Source organism: Tenrec ecaudatus, chromosome X, assembly GCF_050624435.1.
Source record: "Tenrec ecaudatus isolate mTenEca1 chromosome X, mTenEca1.hap1, whole genome shotgun sequence".
Classification (NCBI taxonomy): domain Eukaryota; kingdom Metazoa; phylum Chordata; class Mammalia; order Afrosoricida; family Tenrecidae; genus Tenrec; species Tenrec ecaudatus.
Genome location: NC_134548.1, coordinates 117312821 through 117332466, shown reverse-complemented (window position 1 = coordinate 117332466; position 19646 = coordinate 117312821). Strand labels below are relative to the sequence as shown.

The 19646-nt window shown below is 42.7% G+C and overlaps 1 protein-coding gene across 1 annotated transcript in view; it reads right to left on the bottom strand.

The window, feature by feature from the left end:
- TRPC5 (transient receptor potential cation channel subfamily C member 5) overlaps positions 1-19646 on the bottom strand; it is a 146760-nt gene that overhangs the window by 103415 nt on the left and 23699 nt on the right. Inside the window, exon 2 of the mRNA XM_075538842.1 lies at positions 8103-8624. Coding sequence (XP_075394957.1) covers positions 8103-8624 — 522 coding nt within the window. The remainder of the gene's footprint in view (positions 1-8102; positions 8625-19646) is intronic.

Below are 19646 nucleotides of genomic sequence, written 5' to 3'. Positions count from 1 at the left end.
GCGTTGGTAATATTTTCCCAAGTTAAACATTTGGATATTGGTTATGCTTGAGTCATAAAATTCTAATATAGCAACAAGGCTTTAAAGTGGTCTGATGATTGACAGTGCCCTTTTCTCAATTAGGGTCACCAATTTGGAATTGACTCAATTGATAGTGGGTTGGGTTTGTTTTACACAATTAATATTTAATGACAACTTCAATTCTCAGAAAGTCTTACTATAAACCAAGAATTCATGTTGTTAAAAAAAATCCCTGGAAGAATGGAAGTACAGGGCTTCACTTACAGGAGAAAAGCACTTAAATCTGTGTTGCAGAAAGAAGCAAATCTGACTTGCTGGGACAAGAGGCGAGTGAGTAGTGCAGGGTCAGCTGATGATGGTCGCTGCCCTGGTTCCCTCAATCAAAGCAGTCTTTGTCAGGGTGGTGTCTGACTATTACTATAACCGCTCCCAACTCTCTTCCTTACTATTTCAATCGGGGAATATTTTTTCATTTATTTTTCTCCTATCAGTTAAAGTGCAAATGGTCCCTGAACTGGCAGGCTCAAAGAAAATGGATGCTTTATGATCGAATAGTCTGTCAGGTTATACTTAGCATTAATGGAAGGGTTTTGGGAAAGAGTAAAAGAAGCATCTTCACTCCCATGATATTAGGTAGTGTGATATGATGACATGAAAGTACATATTAAGGTAGTATCCTTGAATTAAGCTCTTTTTAATCCCTTGGGTAGCATCTACCCATGGCTACTGGACCTTTTAATGTTACTGCTTTAATCATATTATTTTGTTCTTTAGTGGTTTCCCTATGACTATGTAAATGAAGTATTAAGACACCAGGTGCTATATATCTCAATAGCCGGGCACCATCCGTCTTCTTCACCACACTTACTTATGCACGCATACGTCTTCAGCATTTATATGGGGAAGGTGAGCACACAATGATGATGTTTGTTCTTTGGTGTCTACTACCTGATCCCTTCAACACCTTGTGATCGCACAGGCTTGTGTGCTGCTTCCCTGTGGACTTTGTTACTTCCAAGCTAGATGGCCGCTTGTTCACCTTCAAGCCTTTAAGACCACAGACATTATCTCTTTTGATAGCTGGGCACCATCAGCTTTCTTTGCCACATTTGCTTATGCACCCGCTTGTCTTCAGCAATCATGTCGGGAAGGTGGGTATCATGGAATGACCATTTAGCCGAGAAAATTGTTGCTGTATTAAGGGAATGTGTGCAAGGAGGCCCAATGTACACCTGCTACCCTACTACTAAACATATAAATATATTCACATAGATCGATTTCCCCCATAATCATAAATAAATTTACATATGTATATGTCTGTAGTTAGGCTAGAATGAAGGCTGAATATGGTAGTGGGACAGGAAGAAAGCATAAGGAAATAGAGGAAGGGAGTAGGAGGCAAAGGGCATACATAGAGACCTAAATACAGACATGTACATATATAAATGAAGTATTAAGTTAGCTTGCCCCACTTGTTTTGGTTTTTCTGGGTCTGAGGAGCTCCCCTGGACATGAAACATTCAGCTGTAAAACGGGGAAAGTTATGGTCAAACTGGGTAAAGTTAGTCATTCTATCTTAACTTCATCCCCCTGACCTCACTTTTCCAGTCTCAGGGATGGTTCATTTGAGTCCCATATCCTAGGATGTTATGAATTCCCATGGTCTTATCCCATTCCCAATTAATTTTAATAAGATTCAAGCTATAGACCTGGGCTGTATTAGGAATCAGTGAGGGCTTATGAACCTCTAAGACAGATTCTGTGGTCCAATTGGAATCACATGTGAGATAAAAGGACAATTCTTTTTTTTTAACTCAGTCATCCCGCTTACATTTAGAGATTGCTACTCCATTGGTTAGTTCTGGGCCTGGAACTAATTTCTCTTCCATTCTACTACCAGCCAAGACCTGAGTTCATCTGAGAAAAATGGCCTTTGAAAAAATACTCTGCAGTGTGTTGTGAGAGCTACCAAGGAGCAACCCTCAGACAAAATGTGCTTCACTAGATCCTGAGGTGTGATCAATTTAAGATGTCAATATCTTTTTAATCCTGATGAATAGTACACAAAAACTGTATGCTGCCATGTAATTTGAGGAACAATATATTACTTGAAAAATTTGAGTTCACTTGAGGTAAATATAATGGGATGATAAAATTAGATTCATTTAAGAACAGAAGAACGTAAAAATTATACATATAGGTATAACTATGGATATGTATATATGCAAATATATAAATGAATAAAGATAGGTATATATACACACACCGAAGCACTGGACTTTGGGCCTCTACTTAAATCTTACGTCCGTACAAGAAAGGTTTGTTCCAATAATGTGGCACTGTATGATACCTTCCTGACATGATCACTGAAGACAAAATGGGAGCATACATGAATGGGGTGAAGAAAGTTGATGGTGCCCAGCTATTAAAAGTTACAGTGTCTGGGTTCCTAAAGACTTGCAGTTAAACAAGCGGCCATCTAGTAGGGAAGCAGCAAAGCCCACATGGAGAAAACACACCAGCATGTGTGATCATGAGGTGTTGATGGGGATAGGTATCAGAAGTTCAAAAACAAGCCATGAAAGTGATGTGAAAGCATGGGCAAAGTGGGGACTCAAAACCCACCTGTAAGATAATTGGACAGTCCCTCACAGAAGGGCCACATGGAAGGGATGATAAATCTAGGGAATAGTATAGCACTGATGAAACAAATAACTATCCTCTAGTTTTTTAATAGTTTCCTCCCCTTACTATGATGGTTTTTGTTTTACCTCATTAATCATGTTAGAATTGCATATGTTCATTTGTATATTTAAGATCATGAGGTTCATGAAAGCCAAGACAGAAACTAGAACAGGAGGAATGGCTCCCTGAGGGTCCAGGAGGAGCGGGGGATGGGAGGGGGCGCTGGGGAGCTGATGGTACTAATGGCTGTATAGCCCCACTCCACGGGAGTGGACAACAGAATTCTCTGTACATGGATATGTTGGATTGTGTAAGATATGGCAAAAAAAACCCCACAACCCATTATAGGGAAAGATAATTAAGCATTCCTGGGATGGTATGGTGAAGGAGGAAGGGGATAAAGGGGAACTGATATCAAAGAGTTCAAGAAGAAATAAAATGTTTTGAAATTATATTGGCAGCAATTGTATAATGATGCTTGAACTAACTGAATTATGGATTTTTATAATATCTGTAAGAACTCCCAATAAAATAATGAAAAATAAAGAAGACATGGGATGTCAAAAGAAAATGTTACAAAACATGGTTGGCGGCAGAGTTATAGTTACTAGTGGGACTCCTAAAGTGTGATCAGGCCCATGACTGGGACATTATTTTAGACACAGGTGCTTACAATATTGGTTCAAGGGCTTCTCTGAGGCAGCCAGGGCACGAGTCATGACTATGCAATCTCCAGCACAGTGATCTTCATGAAGGACACACCTAGGTAAGACCCTAAGGGATACTGCTCCTTCCTGGCCTGAGCAGAGGGCTGGAGGTAATCTACTTGCCAATGCAGATTCATAGACATGCCCAGTCCCAGCAAATTCAATGGAAACTTAATCTATGTGGGGACTCTGAAAATGGATTTTGGACTTATCTGTAATCGATACCCTTCTGCAAATCAGATGCAACAACATCTTTGCCTTACTCTGGGGGCAGGCTTTAGGACTGCTTTTCCATTGTCACTGACTATATTTTTTTAAAAATTAAATGGTGCTACTTTGCCATTGTCACAGATAAAATATGTTATTATTTGGATGCTTAATTCAGTGAATAAATGGAAATATACCCCTTGGCACATTCAAGGGTGTATAACGCTTGCTGAGAAATAACTGCCTGAACATATAGTAGTGTAGACATATTCTATAAGGGTAGTTTCAGGAAATTTAAAGGACTAAAACTGGAGAACAAAAGTGATGAAAACTTTAATGAACGTTGGAGGGAAATTAATGTAGGACCCAATGATGATTCCACAGTACAAATCCCCCACGAGATTGAAGAAGTCATGCATTGTTTTCTAAATGGAGCAATAATTTAAAATGTCGATTGAAGGTTATATGAGCAGAGGAAGCAAAGTGACATAGTAGTTGTGAGATGATCAATCAATACAAAGGCGATGAAATACTGCAGTGAAATTGTTGGAAAATAAATGCTAGGTCAAATTTTCAGGAGTATGTAAAATGCTGAAGTTAATCTATCCTGTGAAACAAAAAATGTTAACATTGGATTTTTAACACTTCTGTTTCCATGAACTATTTTGTCACCTAGAAACACTTTATGTTCTAAAATGCACTTGGAACTACAAAGAATTAGACAATACACTATGGGTGCTCTCTGTGTAGCACTGAAAATGAATAATAGCAATTCATATGTATATAGTGCTTACTGTACCTGGAATACTGTGCTATGCATACCAGCATTATCTGCTCTATTTTATTTTACCTTTACATTTCTCTGGGGAGATAAGTACTCTTGTTGTCCCAATTTTTTTTTCAGAAGAGGAAAGTGAGGTTAAGTGACCTCAGGCTCAGCAAAAGAACTGTAAAATATTAAGTGGCAAATGCAGAGTAAGGATATCCAGGGTTCTCCTTATAACCACTCTACCATACTGCATGTAAAAAAAAATCCCACACACTGTTAGATACATAGTTTTTAAAAATCATTTTTGGGGGCTTATACAGTTCTTATCACAGTCCATCCACCCATCCATTGTGTCAAGCACATTTGTACATTTGTTGCCATCATCATCCTCAAAACATTTGCTTTCTACTTGAGCCCTTGATATCAGCTCCTCATTTCCCCCCTCCCTCCCCGCTCCCCCTTCCTTCATGAACACTTGATAATAGATACATAATTTTATGTCAACTTGAAGATACAAAAATGCAGAGGTGCTAGCCAACCTGCCAATCAGATTACACAGCCTGATGGCTTGGGAGTGTGACCTTCTCAGAAGAAGGGCCTTCACTGGAGATCCCCTTGCAGAGGGGTCTCGGGGAGGAGACAAGCCAGACAGGGTGTTATGTAGCAACAATGAAAAATACAACTTTCCTTTAGTTCCTATATGCTCCCCCCCTATCATAATCCCAATTCTACTTTCCAAGTCTGGCTAGACCAGAGGATGGACACTGGTACAGATAGTAACCATAAAAACAGGCAGTTCAGGGTGGATGATCCCTTAAGGACTACTAGTGTGAGTGGCGATACTGGGAACGTCGAGGGGTGGAAAGGGGGAACCTATTACAAGGATCCACATGTGACCTCCTCCCTGGGGGATGGACAACAGAAAAGTGGGTGAAGGGAGACGTCGGACAGGGCAAAATATGACAAAATAATAATTTATCAATTATCAAAGATTCGTGATGGAGTGGGGAGGGGGGAAGGAGGGGAAAATGAGGAGCTGATGCCAGGGGCTTAAGTAGAGAGCAAATGTTTGGAGAATGATGAGGGCAATGAATGTGCAAATGTGCTTTACACAATTGATGTATGTATGGATTGTGATAAGAGTTGTATGAGCCCCTAACAAAATGATTTAAAAAATGACAAAAATAGAAAAGAAAAAAAAGAAGGGCCTTGGGAAACAACACCCCCCCGCCCCGCCGCCTTTCCCCTGATTGCTGCTGGAGTCCTGCCCTGTTTCTACTGAACTTGAATTCATGTGACTTTTCACTCACTAGCTGTGATGTCCCTATATTCTTCATCATCGCATGTGGTTGAGTGAGTCTGATGAGAGACTTATGGACTACTTCCAGACCTATGAGTTGGGCTGGGATGGGATGTTTTCTTGATAGATAACTACTCTTTGATATAAAGCTCTTTCTTACATAGAAATGAGTGACACTGGATTTGTTTCTCTAGTCAACCTGGCCTAATACATGCACAATACAGTATATTGAATACAGGAGCCTTAATGGTGCAATGCTTGAGTGCTTGACTGCCAACTGGAAGGTTGATGGCTTGACTCTACCTATCAGCCCACCCCAGCTGTGGCCATCTGCTTCCATAAAGATTATGGCATTGAAAACCTTACGGGACAGCTCTACTTTGTCCTATAGTTTTCCTATGAATCGGAATCAAATGGATGGTAGAAAACAACATACTGCATATATAGTACAATCATTTCCGACTCCTTGTAGCCCCTTTGTCCTTAAATATCGCTTACAAATACTTGTTGTGCCTCATTTCAAAGACATGGTAGTTGTGTGTGTGTTTGTGTGTGTGTGGGTGTCTAAGAGAAGGGATCAGGTTAGCACACAATGTGATTTGCATCCAAACCTAGACCTATGAAGAGATGGCGATGCCAGTTGCCCTTGAGATGACAAGCACCTGTGGACTCAATCTGTTCTGGTCTGATTCTAGATAGCATGGGAACGAGATTGAAATGGACATCAAAGTACTTTATAGGGCAGGCTAACAGTAGTTGGATCCTTAACCAAGTTTGCTCTACAAGGGACTTTGTGGTATGGTGAGGCCTCTATTTTATGGATAGCCACAGTAATACATGGCCTTTGAAGCCAAATAGAGTTCACTGTCTGTGTGTAGGAGCCTGTGTGGCACAGTGGTTTAAGGCTAGGCTGCTGACTGAAGGGTCTACAGTTTGAACCCACTAGCTTGTCTGCAGGAAAAAGATTTGACAGTCTGCTTCTCAAAAGATTTATAACCTTAGAAACCCTATGAGATAGGTCCCATTTTGTCTGATAGGGTTGTTATGAGTTGATATCAACTTGACATTAATGGCAGTGGGTTTTGATGCTGTGATAGTTATGTTTGTTTTTTTTTTTTTGCCAACATGGCATCAGTAAAAAGATATGCATGTAGTTTAGCCATATAGTTCTCTGGAGAACCCCCACCCCACCTCTCTCTCTGCCTTCACTTTACTTCTTGCTGGCTACCCAGAGAGCTGCCCAAGCCCTGCAATGCTACCACCAACATCTGATCCAAAAGACTGTGCACCATCCACCCACCCCCAGCCTGTGATACTCTTGCATTCTATAGCACTGCATGTGACTGCGTTGTCTTCAGAGGGACTTATGGACTAATATCGGCCTTATGGACTTGAGTTGGACTGGGCCGGGATGCTTTCCTGATATACAGAGCATCTTTATATAAAGCCCTTTCTCACACATAGATGAGTGCCACTGGACTTGTTTCCCTAGTCACCCGGCGTAACACAGGTGCCATGTGTTTGCTGCTGTACACTAGACTTTCTCATTTTGCCCCAACAGCCTATGCGGGCGAGGAGCTGCTATCATTTCCATCTTATAAAGAAGAATGATGCGCTGACAATGTGAGGGAATTAGCAAGTTGGAATTATGTCCTCAGTCACTCAGGAATCATAATTTCTGCTCTTTTTATTGTACCATGCTGTCCCCTTAAAAGAACCAAATTAAGATTACGATTTCCCAACATTTTTTGATAAAATACCATAGCTTGTAAATATGGAAGCCAAGCCTGGTTTTTCAGTGAGTTGTATGAACTGTTCTCCTGCCCCACCCTCAGCCTCAAGAAGGGAAGCTCTTTTAGCCTAGAAATCATGCCATCTCAGACAAAGGTACAGCCTCCATAGAAGATGCTACACTAACCTCAAACAGGAGTAGAATGCACTGAGTATGATTCCACCTTTCGAATGCATATTTTTGCCTTCCTGCTTAGGGACTTCAGTTGTGTGAAGATTTACCAAGTATTCAAACAGTGAAACTTCTCAGATCGCAAATACATAGGGCCCCAGTATTTAAGGTAGAATGAATTTTGATCATTTACATCATCTCTAACCACTAGCTTGTAAATTGCAGAGGCAGTTTCCTGTATCCAAACATCTAGAGTAGCACTTCATAGGCATTTGCTGAATGAATGCTTTCCTATCAAGGAACCAGATGACCAGTATTTTCCCCCACTTACCTGGCCATAATGAAAAAATGCAGAGGCTGTAGGTGCCTTGAATGAATGGGCCAAGTTGTTTTTAAAGCCTATCTAACCCTTTGTTTGCTAAGTGATAGAAACATCCTGACTCTGGCTCTTTTGTTCTGTGCTCTGGACAGCTGAAGTAAACTTCACCCAAAGCAAAATGCTCCACTTACCTCTTTCTGGTGGTATTTGATAGCCACCTTCAGTTTGGCCAGGTCATGGTACTTCTGAGGGTCAAGTTCTTCACTGTGGTCATCTCTATGGTTGAGGATGATTTCCAGTTCCCGAGAGCTCCGAGCTTGGTCAAGCAAGTCCTTGGCAAAGAGCTTGCATTGCTGGGACAGCTCTTCATATTCAGCTTTGAACTCATTCTCCACCTTGCTCAGCTCCTTGAGTTCCCAGCCCAGACGGAAGGCGGTTAGAATGGGATCCTCACTTGACAAGGCGATGAGTGAAGGACTTGCCAGAGCCTTATAGATGTTCAGCCGGGAGCGGGAGTGGCGCAGGCTGTCCACCTCAGAACTGGACACGCACTCCACACAGTTGCAGCGGATCTGGTGGGGCCGTGGGATGGTGACTCGTTTTTGGACAAGCAATTTGATGATTTCATAGTTATTGGTGTGGGCAGCCAGCATTATAGGAGTAATATCCGGCGTGAACTCTGAGAATTGGGTGTCCATCATCAGAGTGGGGACCTAGGTTCAAGAAAACAAGAAGCATCAAAAAGCAGGATAAAGGCTTCGAAACGATTACAAACACTTCCATTAAATTGATTCTAACTCACAGTGACCCTACAGGCCAGAACAGACCTACTCCTGTGGCTTTCCAAGACTTTAAATCTTTACAGGGCCAGATAGCCTCCTCTTCATCCCATAGAGCAGTTCATCTTTTGTGAACAGCTCAGCATATTATGCCCCTCTAGCTGCCATTGAGTCAATGCTGACTTAGATCGACCCCCTGTGGGGGGGGGGTTTCTGAGACAGTAACTGTTTCTGGGAGTAGAGCACCCAGTGTGTCTCCCTGAGAGCTACTGGTGGTTTTGAATGGCTTACCATGAAGATCGTAACCCATCTTCTATCCACTCCACCCCCAGGGCACCACCTGGGCTCCTTCGGGAAGCAACAATAACCACAATGCCGCCCAGTCCATTTCAACTCACAGCAGCCCTATGCTGGATTTTGTAGACTTTAGATTTTAATGGGAACAGATAGCTTCATCTTTCTCTCAGGGAGCAGCTGGTGGGTTTGAACTTGCAACCTTTCAAATAACTGTAGAACATTTCCCCAACAGCCTAACCAGAACCCCTTAGGGCCCATCCAAATATTGATAATTTAGGAATTGGAATCACCATTCACTTGGTCAATTCCCCTCTTTGACCATTAATTGCTAATGTAGGGCTTCGTTGCTAACTGAAAGGCTGACAGTTTGAAACCATCAGCTAGTTCATGAGAGAACGATGTGTCACAGTCTGTTTCTGTAAAGATTTATAGCCTTAGAAACCCCACGGGGCACCCAGATAGCCTGATTCTAAACCTTGGCTCAGAAACTACACAACAACATATCTAGTTAATTCTATCTTAGGCATAGTGGACAAATAGAGAACAAGGGATATTTTCTCTTGCCGGTCTGGTTCTTGATTGGGTAGATTACACTGATATAAAAATGGCACATTGCAGTACAGAGTATGTGTTCAGGTCCAATTGAGAAGTAGAGATTGCAGGAATATTTGTTCAAAGGTCTAAAGATCATGCCATGCCACTAAATAAAGTCCTGGGGAAGAAGAAAAGACTCCCTCAAATTGCCTTTGTCAATACCGGGGTATGGAAATAGTTTGTAGGAAAAATTTTTTAAATTATCATTTTATTAGTGGCTCATACAACTCTTATCAAAACCCATGCATCCATAAATTGTGTAAAGCACACTTGTACATTCATTTCCCTCCTTATTCTCAAAACATTTGCTCACAACCTAAGCCCCTGGCATCAGCTCCTCATTTTCCCCTCCCTCCCTGCTCGCCCCTCCCTCATGAACCCTTGATAATTTATAAATTATTATTTTGTTATATCTTTCCCTGTCTGACGTCTCCCTTCACCCACTTTTCTGTTGTCCGTCCCCCATGGAGGAGGTCACATGTAGATCCTTGTAATAGGTTCCCTCTTTCCAACCCACCCTCCCTCCACCCTCCCAGTATCGCCACTCACACTACTGGTCTTGAAGGGATCATCTGCCCTATATTCCCTGTGTTTCCAGTTCCTATCTGTACTAGTATACATCCTCTGGTCTAGCCAGATTTGTAAGGTAGAATTGGGATCATGATAGTGGTGGGGAGGGAGAAGAATTTAGGGACTAGAGGAAAGTTGTACGTTTCATTATTGCCACATTGCACCCTGACTGGCTCATCTCCTCCCCAAGACCCTTCTGTAAGGGGATGTCCAGTGGCCTACAAATGGGCTTTGGGTCTCCACTCCACACACCCCCGTCATTCACAGTGACATGACTTTTTGTTCTGATGATGCCTGATAAATGATCCCTTCAATACCTAGTGTCTCACTGGCTGGTAGGCTTCTTCCATGTGGGCTTTGTTGCTTCTGAGCTAGATGGCCGCTTGTTTACCTTCAAGCTTTTAAGACCCCAGATGCTATATCTTTTGATAGCCATGCATCATCAGCTTTCTTCGCCACATTTGCTACTATACCCATTTGTCTTCAACGATGGTATCATGGAGGTGAGCACACAATATTATGATTTTTTGTTCTTTGATGCCTGATAACTGATCCCTTCAGCACCTCGTGATCATGCAGGCTGGTGTGCTTCTTCCACGTGGGCTTTGTTGCTTCTGAGCTAGATGGCTGCTTATTTACCTTCAAGCATTTAAGACCCCAGATGCTATATCTTTTGATAGCTGGGCACCATCAGCTTTCTTCATCATATTTGTTTATTCACTCGCTTTGTCTTTAGTGATTGTGTCAGGAAGGTGAGCATTATGGAATTCCAATTTAGTAGGAGAAAGTATTCTTGCATTGATGGAGTACTTGAGTGGAGGCTCAATGTCCCTCTGCTACCTTAACACTAAACCTAAAAATATATGCACATAGTTCTATTTCCCTATCCTCATATATAAATATATTTACATATGTACATGCTTTTATTTAGACCACTATAAATGCCCTTTGCCTCCTAGCTCTTTCCTTTATTTTCTTTGACTTCCCTCTTGTAGCACTATCATGCTCAGTCTTCATATGTGTTTCAGTAATTCCTCTTGGTTACATTACCCTTGATCGCACCTTCCAGGCCTCCTACACCCTCCTGAACACTGATTTGGATCACTGATTCCCTTTTCCCTGGATTTGCCAACACCACTACCTTTTCCCCCACCTCCTCATCTCCCATGTCCCCCTGTTGTTTTCTCCTCCAGATTGTTCATCCAGCCTATCTTATATAGACAGACCTGCAGAGATAATAACACGCACAAAAACAAGACAGAGCAAAACCAAGCAACAATATACAACAAAACATCAACAGCAAACCAATGCCAAAAAACCCCAAAACAAAACACAATAAGAAAAGCTAGTTAGTTCAAGGACTGTTTGTTGGCTTTTAGGAGGGTTTTCCAGTCCAGTCTGTTGGGGCACCACGTCCTGGCCCCAAAGTCCACTTTCAGCATTCCCTTGCCACTCCAATCCCTTGCTTTTCTGTTGCACCCTCTTAGTGTTTTGCCTCGGTGTGGTAGGATCAGATCGGGCAAAATTCCGACACTGTGTCTCCAGTGTTGTCCCCTGTAGGGCTATGGTTTAGTGAAGGACGGTGTGTTTCATAGTGGGGTCGGCCATGTGGTCCTCTCTGTGGACTGGCTACTCTAATCAGGAACATCATCCTCAAGGCTTGGTGGGGAAAATTTTTCTTTTAATCCAATTTTTATCCCATTATGTTTTTGAAGTCCTTTCATATGTGGGATTTGAGAGGACCAAAGACCAAAGCCAGACAGTTTGTCCAACTTCCTGTAGGTCCCAGGGAGGTAGAGATAAGTCATTCTTTTTTGGAAGGTGTGCTCCATCAGCGAGGACTTCCTGGCTTAGAGAAGTTACTCATAGCAAAGGAACTTTTCTACGAGGCAATGCATGGTGTCCCTAAATGGTGTAGTTAAATGCTTGGCTACTTTCAAAAGAATGGTGGTTCAAATCCAACCACAGACTCTTGAGAAGGCAAGTTTGGCCAACTGCTTCTGAAATGGCACAGCTTGAGAATACAATGGACCAGTTCGACTCTGCTCTGCACACATGGACTGACAGCAACTAACAAGAACATGTGGCATAAATACCCATCAGGGGTGATAGGTACGGGGGTTCTTTGTTTACTCAGAGGCATTTCTGGTTGAGCGTGTCAGATGACCTTGCAGAGTCTCCTCAGAGACCTGGCAAATGCTCAGGAACTGAGGCAGATCATTAAACTAAAATCAAGCCCAAGCGCACTGCCATCAAGTCGATTCAGCCTCACAGCAGCCCTATGTGATAGAGCGTCTGTGGCTGTACATTCTTTATGGGAGCGGGAAGTCTCATATTTCTCCCAAGGACTGGCTGGAGGGTTCAAACTACTGACTTTGGACATGGAAGCCCAAGATATAGCCTACAAAGGCATCAAACCCACCAACCCACTCACTGCCAGCGAGTCGATTGTGACTCATATTGACCCTGTCGGACAGGATACAACTGCTCCTTTGGATTTCATAGACTCTAATTATTGACAGGATTCAAAAGTTTCATCTTTCTCCAACTAAGGCGCCAGGGCTCCATTCGATCCACAGAAGAGTTGAAATGTGGTTGGATCAAGAGCACCTGGCTGGGGAGAACTGGAAAAGTCAGGGCCAGGCGCCTGGAGGGGTGCAGCCCTTTAGTGCATGGGCCGAGGATGGTGGAAGGCTGATCAGAATTGATCTTAAGGGGGGCAAAAAGCAGTTCCAAATACTTCTTTTATCTGAAGAGACCAGGGGTAATTGAAATTCTCACAGAATAGATACATCTTGTTCCAATCAATAACTTCTTTCTCTTTACCCTCAAAACTGCCTCTTTTTCTTTCAGGTGAAACCCACAGCTGCTGGAGACCTGACAAACACATGAGTTTCGGTTTTTCAGCATAGGCGCCTCCTTCCCACCTTGGGTTAGGGCCTCCCCACCTAGGAAGTGGCCTGAAGCAGGGTGTTGGAAAAGGTAGAGGAGTGGGAGTTCGATTGGTTTCCTTGACTACCTTTTTGGATGGCTGGGAGCTGGCTGCACTTTGGTCATCAATTGTTTGGGTGAAGCAGCGAGTGAATGTTGTTAAGCATTTCGAGGAAGTAGATACCAACAAGACTGCCGAAAATGAGCAATGGGCTTGTAAAGTAAATGAGACATTGGAAAGAATAATCTAAAAAATTAGCCTAAACTACAGGCTAACCCAGAAGTCGTTCTGAGTGGACTTGGAAATGAAAATCAATACCACATCCAGCACAAAGTCTCAAGTTAAGAGCAATTCATCACAGTTTGTCCAGGAGGAAAAGAGCTTCGATCTGGGAATCTGCCCTATCTCAGTGAGCAGTGCCCTTCCCCAATCTCTGCCTTGGACTAGAAGGATGGGGAATCACTTGCAGCACAGGATTCTTTGCGATTTGAGGCGTGTGACAGTTCCCTACCACGGTTTTGTTCCATTCGCTCTCCTTCTTGGCTCTATAATGCTTGCTCTTTTCTACTATGTGCCAAGGATGCCAGGCCTGGCCCAGAAACAAAATGGTACCCCTGGATCCTGTTTAGTCCCACTTAAGTCATGAAGTGGAAAGGTTGCTCTTTAGACCTATGAAATGCTCTCTGGTGCCATCTAATCCCACTCCTTCATTCAGTTTCCTGGGTATGTGGCGCCAAAGTGGAACTCTTTTCTCAGGTCTGTGCTGATCCACTAAGTTCTCCATCCTACATTTTTTTCTCCTGAAATCACTTTGATCACCTCATGGGTTGGCACACCCACCTTATTGCTCTTTGGGTTCCCATGATCTTGTAATGCCCCGGGTAGAAAGGACCTCTCCCCCTTTTTCTCTGCCAGCCAAAGGCCATTGCCACCCCTAGCTCCTTTCATAGCTCTTCCTCCTCACTTTGATCTTCTCTCTTGCTGATCACTCTAATGTGAGTACTAGGTTGCACCTGCGCTCTCATGTCTCTGGCATTGCCTTTTACTCTTCTAATCGCCTTACACATGTCTTGGCCCTGAGTGAGAATGCGACCTCCTTAAAGGCAGAGCTGTCTTCGTCTGCTCTTATTTGCCCACAGCATCTGGCACAGGTCTAGACACAGATTTATAATTTAGCCAAAGACGAGCCCCTTTCCTCTTCGCAAATTAAGAAATCAACTCTCTTGCTAACCAATCTGGCCCCTACCATTTGTGTCTTTCTTTCCCATCGCCACCTCAGAAGGCAGAGATTCCAGGAATCTAAGGGAGAGTTATCAGAGGGACTCCGCATGGAACTCACTTGAGGTCTCGCAACCCAAGAACAATCTCTGCCTGACAGTTTAACGATTTTATTGCTTGAAAATGGAGATTCTGCTGGACTCCTGTAGAACACAGTTTTCTACTCCTTTTCCTCCTGATGCTTCTCCCTCCCCGCCCCCATCATCCTGTTGCTTTCATCTCCCCGTGCTGCAGGGACCATGAACTGTCAGGAGGACAGCATGGTAAAGAAAAGGCTGTGTAATGAGGGTCAGAGGCTTTTGATAATCATCTGGACTTCATGCTATGGTTTACAAAAAGGGCCCAAGAGGTCAGGGAAATGAGGGAAGAAAGCCAAGTGTAAGTATATAGAGCAGTGCATCGAAGGAAAATAGCATTTATGGCAATTTGTTTTGAATTGCTGAATTATATCTCATAACTGGTGATGGCAACAGTGAATGTCACTAGTAACTGCTCATTGATGCCCAACCTTCAGTTGGCATTCAGGAGAGGTGCCACACCTGTCACACTGGAGATATTGGAACTGGAACTGGAACACACTCTTGAAAGGGGAAAGTGGGTACTCTGTTCCTATCAGTGGTCATAAGAGGTCCAGTGTTTAATTTTTAAAGCGAAATAAGCCATCTGGACTTTGTGGTAAGAGCTCTTGAAGTTTTAAATGTTGGCTCAAAAAAAGAGAGACAATGTTCAGGACAAATGAAACAATAATGACAGACACCAAAGAGTAGCTGTTGAAGTTGCTTCCGGATTTTTATATATAGATTCCATCATCACCCACTACCATTGAATTGATTTTGACTCATAGTGACCCTGTACAGGTTTCTTAGATGTAAATCAATATAGAAGGAGACAAACTTCATCTGTCTCCCTTGGAGTAGCTGGTGGGTTTGAATCACTGACCTTGTAAGTCGCAGCCTATTCCATAGCACTACCAGGGCCTCTATATAGATCATGAAGCACTGGTAGCACAGTGGGTTTTATGTTGGGCTGCTAATTACAAGGTCATCAGTTCGAAACCACCAGTCACTCCATGGGAGAAATATGTGTAAATATAAACATTTACAGACTCAGAAACCCTTAAGGAATGCTTTACTCTGCTGTACATGGTCTCTCTCTCTCTCTCTCTCTCTCTCTCTCTCTCTCTCTGTAGTCATATAGGGTCACCATAAGTCAGAATCGCCTGTATGGTAGTGAGTTTGGTTTTTGTTGAATCATTGAGTTTTATCAAATTTCTCACCATGGAACATTTGGGTCTTCTAGGTCACTGATCAATTAACCTTGGAAAACTAACCCATTCCAAAGTGTTAATCACTGAAAACATCATCTAGAACTATACCACACCCATTCCACATTTTAGGTGAAGGTACTAAGAATACCATGAGTTTAAAATGTCAAGAATTAGTAAAAGTTTTCCCAGAGGCTATTATAATACACAGGAACCCTAGTGGCATTGTCAGGTAAGCGTTGGGACAGCTAACCACAGGGTTAGATGTTCAAACCTACCAGCAGCTCTGTGAAACAAAGAGGAGACTATATGGTCCCATGAAGATTTATAGTCTTGGCAATCCTCCACAAGTTTGGAATCTACTCAGCAGCATGAAGTTTGCATTTGGGTGTCACAAGACGCCATGCGGCATCCTTCCTATTCTCTGATCAGATGAGGGGGACCTTGACTACTAGTAGGGGTTCCATACATGTGCTTTCCCTAGCAGATGTTCACAAAAATTGTGAAGACTTGAGTTGGTTAAATACAAAGGCAAAATCAAAACCAAACCATTTACATATTGCAGGCGCTGCGGTTCACGCACCTCTGCCAGTTTAGAAGGAACATCATACACACTGATCAGATCAATGAATGGACCTGACTGTGCTCCAGTAACAATCTACTTTCAGAAATAGGTGACAGGCTGGCTCTATCCCACAGTCTGTTGTTTGCACACCTCCCTTGGGTAGTGGTGCTCTCACTGATGAATGGATTAAAATGAAATCTTAGATATATATATATATATATATGAATTGGTTATGATTTAACCTTAAAAATAACAATAATATCCTTTCGCTGCAATTTTCTGTTCAGATTGAGGTCAGCTGGAAGTGTTTATGTCATTCTTTGCTTATCCGGTTTTGACTTCTCTTTGAACTCCAAAATCATATTGAATGGTATTGAGCTCCCCATTACAAATCACGTATTAGAAATGAAAGGCAGAAAAAGGTGGTGCTTGGGGAAGGAGAATGAAGAACATCAACAGGCTAAGAAATTAGATTTGGTTCGTAATTATCAACAACTGTACTTCTAAAGCAACCTGGGGCATGAACCGACTTGATTGAGTTTTAAAATGTGCCAGGCTGCAGGCTAAGAACAGGTCCAGCAAAGCAGTAGCATTGCTTGCCTCTCCCTGGGGATTTGCCTTCAGGTCCTGGTGCACTTGCTCCTGGATCTACCCTAGGACAGCTTATTGAAAAGCTAGCAGTAGATGCCGGGATCATTTTGGATTAAGGAGCATGGGGCTAAGCTGCTTGGCTCAGACCACATCACATAAAACAATTGCAGCACAATGAACAAAGTGAGATAAAGTCAGCTCCTTTGTATTTTCAGCTAAATTCCGTGAGCAGAGGACACAAAGGAGGAGACAATTCTCTGCTCTCAGGACTGGTTAGAGCTTTTACAAGATTACTGTTCTCAAGGGGCCCCAACAATACATTCATTTCCATTAGCTTCATCACTGGACATAATCTAGTAATTGGAATTTGCCTGATCCCTATGGTTACCAGCTTTAGGCAGACACTCTTGGTGGAATTTATCACAGACATCTGAAATTAAACCCTCCATTTGTAATTAATGGATAGACCCTTATCAGGATCCACCTCATTCAGGCTCACAATGCCATCTGCTCTTAGAGTGAACCTCCCCAATTGGCACTATCTCCCACAGCTGGCCTGATAGCATCAATGTTGGAAATGAATCCCCCGACCTGTGCTTGGATTTAGTGAAATCAGTCTCTCCCTTTCTACCTAATTGGGTCTCCTCCTCTCCCACCTGGTCATGACAGAGAAAAATCAATGTTCAGTTGTTTGTTGTGTTTTTTTTTCTTCAGCAGCTCAATGAACTATTGGAAACCAAATTTCTTTTTCTTTGTTTGTTATTACTCAGAAATTGAGAACACTGGCATCTGATCAGGTCACGTTTCCAGCTGCCCACTCTGCTGACCTGTAAGGTCAGTGAGCTGGTAGTGGTGACGCATGAGCTACTTTGGAGCAGCCACTGGCATCAGATGGGAAAAAGCTGTTTCCCAGACTCTTGTAAAATAGAAACGATCAGAATTCAGGTTTGCCTATATATCAAAGGAGCCGGGGTGGCACAGTGGTTAAAGCATTCTGCAGGTAACCAAAGGGTTGGCAGTTTAAACCCACCATCCACTTGCCAGAAAAAGGTTTGTTTCCAACGAGATTGTCAGCCTTGGAACTCCCCTTAGGGAAATTTCTACTCCGCTTTACAGGGTTGTTCTGAGTCAGAGTATACTCGGCCATGCGTTATACTATCCTAGCTGATTTCAAGTTGTGTAATTTAGATCGGAAAACTAAAGTTGACAAAATTCACTTGGGGACAATGTCACAGAGCCTGGAGCCCCTGCAGTTACAATGTCTGCCTTCAAACCCAATAGTAGTTTGACGAGAGGAAGATGTGGCAGTCTCCTTCCATAAACACCCTAGATTCAGAAACTTTGTGAGGGTAAGTCTACTCAAAACAGACCCAATGGCAATGGGCTTTTGGTTTTGGTTGTAGAACCCACATTTTTGAAAAAAATAATACAAAATTGGTATGTTAAAATCAACTCTGTATATAATGACCAGAGTTAGCCTGAGTAACAGCTATACTAATGTCTATTGGCTATTGAATCGGAGCCCTGGAAGTATAATGGTTACAAGTTAGGCTGAAATGTGCATGGTCAGCAGTTCGAAGTCACCGGTAGCTCCATGGGAGAAAGTTTGGGTTTTCTACTCCCACAACCAGTTGCAGGGGCCTCTATGAGTCAGCATGGACTCCGTGGCAGTGAGCTTGGTTCCATTTCCTGATTTGGGGCTCTCTCCATATGCTAGACCCATATGCTGTGGTCACGGGCCACTGAGTTGGATCTGACTCCTAGGGACTGTGTGTATGACAGAAGGAAACAATGCCTGGTCTGTGGACGTCCTCACAATTGTTATGTTTAAGCTCATTGTTGCAGCCACTCTGTCAACCTATCTTGTCAAGGACCTTCCTCCCTTTCACGGTCCTTCTACTTTACCAAGCTTGATGTCCCAGTCACATAATGGAGTATTTCATTTGGCCCTCACAATGGCTTTTAGGACGTGGGCATACGAATTATCCCCATTTGACAGCTGGGGAAACTCTACGGACGAAGGCTAAGGGAATGGCCTATGATCACGTAGCTAGGAAGTACAGGAGCCAGAACTTGAACTTGGCAGTCTAGCTCCAAAGGTTGTATGGGGAATGAGCAAACTAGTCAGCAAAAGACTGACAATTTGATTTATTATACTAGCAAAGAAATCTACCATCAAAATATTGGGTAATCAGAGAGATCGAGTATTATAGCTTTATTGGATATTAATTAGCTTTATGAATGAATGCTTTCTCTCAAACACACATAAATATATAAGTAGCACTGGTGAAGGTTTTGCAATTCCCAGAACCAGTGTTGATTTCTCACTGGACGGGGGCACCTAATTCTTAATAAAACAGCAGCTAAGTCTAGGAGAAAATAATACGCGGCTAAACCCTCAGATGGCGAGTTTATAATTTCAGGGTTTCTTTCAGAGGAAATTTGGAAAGGCATGTTTCTCAAGTCTAGATTTTTCAAATAAGGGCTAAAGAAACCATTCCATACATTTTTTTAAATTTGCAAGCCTAGGTTTTAATGAGTGGCAAGGAACCACTGACTCCAAAATTAAAGTGCACGCTGGGAGGGGTATTTGGAAGCAAGGGAAGGGAAAAGCAGTCATGGTAAGAAAGGGTTCTGTGACAGTTCATCGCTGAGGAGCGGATCCTCTGCGCACACCTTTTGTATCATTAAGAAATGCTACGCTCCCAGGCAATTGAGAAAATGATGCAATGAGTGGAAACTCTGTAAATCACATGGAAATGGTTTCTGAGAACCTCTACTTCATTTCAAGAGATTCACAGTCATACTAGTGAGAAATGGTAGGTCTCACCGAGAGTCTCCGGTAAAGTCAAAACGAGCGTGGCT